Source organism: Microtus ochrogaster, linkage group LG4, assembly GCF_000317375.1.
Source record: "Microtus ochrogaster isolate Prairie Vole_2 linkage group LG4, MicOch1.0, whole genome shotgun sequence".
Taxonomy (NCBI): Eukaryota; Metazoa; Chordata; class Mammalia; order Rodentia; family Cricetidae; genus Microtus; species Microtus ochrogaster.
Window position 1 is genome coordinate 1,442,502 of NC_022030.1, and position 5,608 is coordinate 1,448,109.

Sequence of the window (5,608 nt, forward strand, 5' to 3'; positions counted from 1 at the left end):
TGGACAGCCAGCCCCTTTCTTTGTAGGAATTTGAAACATTCTTGAACACACCATTACAAGCCTATTAGTGGAACACCCAGATGCCTTGTGACAGCAGAAGATCTGGCTTCCTTAGCTGTAACTCAGTTCTAGGCCCAGACTGCTTCCTGTGCCTTTGATCAATAAACTATGAGCTGTCATACATGCAATTCCAGACTTCTTTTTTTTCCAGTTTTCTTTTAATTTTTAGTTTTATCTTTTTCATCCTCCCTTCCTCCCTCCCATCCTCCCTCCTTCCTTCCTTCCTTCCTTTCTTTCTTCCTTCCTTTCTTTCTTTCTTTCTTTCTTTCTTTCTTTCTTTCTTTCTTTCTTTCTTTCTTTCTGTATTGATTAACACATACATGAATCAAATGAATCTCAGCAAGTAGTGGACACTGAAAATACAGATTATTTTTTCTCTTTGTAATTTTTTAGTAACTGAAAATGATTAAAAAGAAATCCATGAGATCTTCTCCTTCTGGGTAGGGGCCATGGCGGTGGCAAATTCAAGTCCAGTCAATCCGGTGGTCTTCTTTGATGTCAGTATTGGCGGCCAGGAAGTTGGTCGCATGAAGATCGAGCTGTTTGCAGACGTGGTGCCTAAGACGGCAGAGAACTTTAGGCAATTCTGCACTGGAGAGTTCAGGAAAGATGGTGTTCCGATCGGATACAAAGGAAGCACCTTCCATAGGGTCATAAAGGATTTCATGATTCAGGGAGGAGATTTTGTTAATGGAGATGGTACTGGAGTCGCTAGCATTTACCGTGGTCCATTTGCAGATGAAAATTTTAAACTTAGACACTCTGCTCCAGGCCTGCTTTCCATGGCAAACAGTGGTCCCAGTACAAACGGCTGCCAGTTCTTTATCACATGTTCTAAGTGTGATTGGCTGGATGGGAAGCACGTAGTGTTTGGAAAAATCATTGATGGACTTCTGGTGATGAGAAAAATCGAGAATGTTCCCACAGGCCCTAACAATAAGCTCAAACTGCCAGTGGTAATCTCCCAGTGTGGGGAAATGTAATCTAGACCAAGACTGAACCAGGTCTTCAGTGTTGGGTGACACTCCCCTTGAGTCTGACAAGCTGGACTGACCTCTGCCTCCACAGTGTGTGAACCAGGACCTGGAAGTCTCACAAATCAGAATCAAGATCTTGTTTAAATTTTGAACTGTAAATAAAAGATTTAAAAAAAAAAAGAAATCCATGAGAATAATTTACTCAAATAATATGAGAAAAGAAGAAACCCTTAAATATGTGCTGTACATATAAATTAAATTGAATCAGCTTTTATAAGAAATCCATGTATCCTTCATGAATACTGGTGTTTTTAGTAAATTATAAGCATTTGTCACATTAGGGAATTTTTTTCTGATTGTGAAAGTTTTTAAAGCATGCCTCTCTATAGGCTATGTGATAATGTGATATCCTCCCACCTGCTGTTTTAATTAGTGAGAAGGAATATTAATTCTCGTGACAACTCAAAGTTTTCATCGTACATTTCTTTGATTCAGAAAGGAGCAGCATTCTGCTTAGATGCATTATTAAATGTGTGTATTCTCTCTAAAATCAAGGAAAACCTTTGAAGTGATGATCAGATGAGCATCAGTGAGTTTGGCTGTGGACATGCAACTATCCTGTAAATTTTTCTGATGGAACTTTTTTTCTTTCTCTCTCTCTCTGTCTCTCTGTCTCTGTCTCTCTCTCTCTCTGTGGGGGGTGTTTCTTTTCAATAGCCTGGAAGTGTTAGTTTCTCTTTGGTTTTGCTTTTCTTCTGATAGTACAGGTTGCATCTGGAGTACTTTGGTGAAGCACTGGTTTCTGAGAGGCTTTTTATCTGCCACTCCATCATGTCTATTTGTAAAATCTCGTGACGACCATCCAGAAATGTTGGTTATCCATAAAGAAGAAAGGGGTGTGAAAACAGAGTCCTGCTCCTCTGGAGAGGGACTCACTTTTTAAGAACCTGTTCCCCACCACGACTCCCATGCACTTGGGAGAATGTCATTTACAAGATCATGTAATAAACACTCTCAATGGGTTAGCTCAGGAGTCACTGTAACCTCTGTGTTAGAGACAGGGCTACATACTGGGACACTGGATTCCATAGCTCAGTGACAACCTGGCCTCATGTTAAGGTCTCAGAGACTCAAAACCACATAGTGGCTTTTTATAAACTTTAAAAAAAGTCTTATTTTTTCTCTTTTCCTTTATTATCACTACATATATATATTATATCTATGTATATAATCCATATATTATATATAACACATATATACATAAAACTGTATATCTACAATATGAAAATAAAACCTGCTCAGCCCATTTAGTGTTGCTCATATGTGCATGTTATTAGGAATGACCGTTTGGAATTGGACAACTAGTTGGGGGACTCACAGTCTTGGAAAGACTGATTTACCCAATCATTAATTGCCTATGGTTCTTCATCTAAGGGTGGAGTTTTGTGGTATTCCCCATACACACTGGAATGTTATTGGTGTCATTCTTCAGCTCTTGTTTAGGCAGCTGCTTTCATTTTGTGGATACAGCTTCCCTGATGTAAAGAGAAGACAGGGTCTCACAGCAACTGTCTGTCCCTGGGTCTCCGGCTCTTCCAATCTTACTGTCCCTTCTGTAATGTTTCTTCTGTTGCTAATCTGTCAGAGTTCCTTTGGATTCTAAATGGAGTGTACTGTTGGGAATTTATGAGACCATTTCTTTCATAAATTGAAACAGATCTCTTGTTCTCCCACTCAGGGTTCCGTGCAAGGAATGCTTTTAATGTGAAGTGGTGCCGGGTCACCTGTGCTACAGATTGGCACTAGATGGTCACCTCGGCAGGTCAGTGTGCATGCAGAGAGAACTGTCAGCACAGCCGAGACTGCGCCTCCTGTCCTTCCTCCTCCACCCACCACCCAAAGACAAGGAAGGCTCTTACAGAAAAGCTCCCCGTCTAAGGAAAAAAAAACCAAAACAAAACGAATCTTCCATGCTATTCTGTGATTTTAAAATCACACTGTGTTCTTGAAGTAAAAAGAGGTTTCTGACCTAGTAACCCAGGGTCCCTCATTTCATTTTCTTTTACAAACCTGTTCTTAGAGTCTGAGCATTGACCAACATATAATACTATACATATACATTGCTGTAAGTAAACATGGGAGGATTTCCAAGTGAGCTTTTAAGGTCTACCATTGGGCTTTTGGTTATGCTTCGAAATTCAAAATGGGCAGTTGAGAAATTATCCCCTGTTGAGAGAGAAAACCCCATTTTTCTAGAACCATGTTGTTACTCTGAAGGCAATTGTTGTTACATTTATAAAGGCACGCTTAAACTTGAAGTGTTGAGAACTTTCTATTCTTTATTTCTCCTGCATCTGAGAGTGTATTAAGTCAGAAAACAACCAACATTTCTTTCAAGAGAAAGAAAAAAGTATCTGCAATATTGAAAAAGATTTATGGACTTCGCATTCAGAGGGAACTACATCCCTATACATGAAAGAGAAATGATTTCTAAACCAGAATTGGCATAGGGAGTAGTGTCCTTGTGACAATGGAGGAAGAGTTGGGGCCACTGGGAGAGCCACTAGGCAACACCTGCATGCTCTGATGGCTTTGTTGATAAAATGGGACCCTGTAGTGTTGACTTGGAGCCGGAATAAGAGCTGCTGTGGTCCTCTCGGCTGTGAGAGATGATTGCCCTAAAGGTGTACCTCTTCTAAGCTAATGGTAGAGTCGCTAAAGGCAACTGTGTTATTGTCAGCCATAAAGACTGGCTCAAGGGAATTAGGAACTTTTTAGACCAGTAGTAAAAAAGTCTTCCAATCATGCCACTTTCTGGTTTTCTTTAGAAGAGTGGAAGATTGACCCCATCTCGTATTTTCAAAATATCAGTACCCAGGGCAGATAACCATAGGTCTTTAAAAACAATTGTGTGTGTGTGTGTGTGTGTGTGTGTGTGTGTGTGTGTGTGTGTGTTGGGGTGGGGTGAATTGACATTAAGTTATTTTTTTCATTCTAAACAAAACTCCTTATAAACTCAACAAAATTATATCACTAGATATGAATTTGAAACCTCTAAAAAAACAAATTTTCTTTTAATTATTATATATGGTTTTTTTTTTCCTTTAATTTGCTAAGAGGTAGCATTCCTTGCTGTTCACCAGTAGCTTCTGCAAGCCCCGTCCCTGGAAAGGTTTCCAACACCACTCCCAGCCGTCCATTCCTAGAGAACCTTGCTAACTCTGAAGCCTTTTAGCAGTGCTGGGATTCGCTCACTCACCAACAGTCCTTTGAATTATTTGGGAACTGTCTGGCAGTGCTTCTGGAGAAAGGAGATGTAAGACCCATTGCTTGGGTTCACAGGACCTTTACTATCCCCCTCTAACTCTTAGCTGTGTGTGGTGGCTCACCTTTCTTACACTGAGATGGTGGGACAGCACACCAAGATACTTCAGAGAAACAGTGACAAGTTCTCTGCTTGGGGCTGTTTCCCAGCCCGAGAGTCTGAAGGGAAACAACAGGAAAATGTTTAAAGGCATTTTTAAAAACTCACACAATGCTTTTGGAGAGGAGTGAACGTTCATGTTTGAGTAGAATCCTTAAAACTTATCCTTTGCGTTTTCAATTTAAAGTTCATTATTTGGCTTGGCTGCATGATTTCCCAAGCATTTGAAGATGGTAGATGAGTCCATGGGGCTCCAATCTGCAGAGAATTTCTAGACTGAAAATGAGAGATGCAGTTTCCACTCAGATGTGTGTTTCCTGCAAGCCTAGTCAGCCGTAAACTCTCTGGTAGTTGCATTTGGGGATATTTAAGTTTCAGCTCCCTGACTACAGCAGTTTAGAGCTCTGTCAGGTTCCTGGAGTGAGGGGAGACTTTGGGAAGATTGTGGAATTTGGCTTGCCTTTGTGGAGGTCAGAAAGAACATAAGAATGGAAGTATGGATTTTTATTATTATTTATTTATTTATTAAAGATTTCTGCCTCCTCCCCACCACCGGATCCCATTTCCCTCCCCCTCCCCCAATCAAGTTCTCCTCCCTCGTCAGAGGGAGCAATCAGGGTTCCCTGACCTATGGGAAGTCCAAGTACCACCCACCTCCATCCAGGTCTAGTAAGGTGAGCATCCAAACTGCCTAGGCTCCCCCAAACCAGTATGTGCAGTAGGATCAAAAACCCATTGCCCTTGTTCTTGAGTTCTCAGTAGTCCTCATTGTCTGCTATATTCAGCGAGTCCGGTTTTATCCCATGACTTTTCAGACCCAGGCCAGCTGGCCTTGGTGAGTTCCCAATAGAACATTCCCATTGTCTCAGTGTCTGGGTGCACCCCTCACGGTCCTGAGTTCCTTGCTCGTGCTCCCCCTCCTTCTGCTCCTGATTTGGAACTTGAGATTTCTGTCCGGTGATCCAATGTGGGTCTCTGTCTCCTTTCATTGCCTGATGAAGGTTAATATTCAGGAGGATGACTATATGCTTTTCTTTGGGTTCACCTTCTTATTTAGCTTCTCTAGGATCATGAATTATAGGCTCAATGTCCTTTATTTATGGCTAGAAACCAAATATGAGTGAATACATCCCATGTTCCCCTTTTT

At 41.2% G+C, this 5,608-nt stretch overlaps 2 protein-coding genes across 4 annotated transcripts in view; both read left to right on the plus strand.

The window, feature by feature from the left end:
* Tmem200a (transmembrane protein 200A) overlaps window positions 1–5,608 on the plus strand; it is a 94,383-nt gene that overhangs the window by 21,111 nt on the left and 67,664 nt on the right. Inside the window, exon 1 of one of the 3 annotated variants that reach the window (XM_026786460.1) lies at window positions 2,806–2,859. The exons of the other annotated variants lie outside the window; for them this stretch is intronic. The gene's annotated coding sequence lies outside the window, so the exon portion shown is untranslated. Of the gene's footprint in view, window positions 1–2,805; window positions 2,860–5,608 lie in introns of those variants that run through there. 3 annotated transcript variants of the gene reach the window in all.
* LOC101979412 (peptidyl-prolyl cis-trans isomerase H) lies at window positions 510–1,200 on the plus strand. The gene has a single exon (XM_005360902.3). It carries the CDS (start codon window positions 510–512, stop codon window positions 1,041–1,043), a length of 534 nt encoding a protein of 177 aa, XP_005360959.1. The 3' UTR covers window positions 1,044–1,200.

Bases quoted from the DNA above. Each gene is read 5' to 3' on its own strand.
- LOC101979412 (XM_005360902.3), top strand. From the start codon at position 510: ATGGCGGTGGCAAATTCAAGTCCAGTCAATCCGGTGGTCTTCTTTGAT.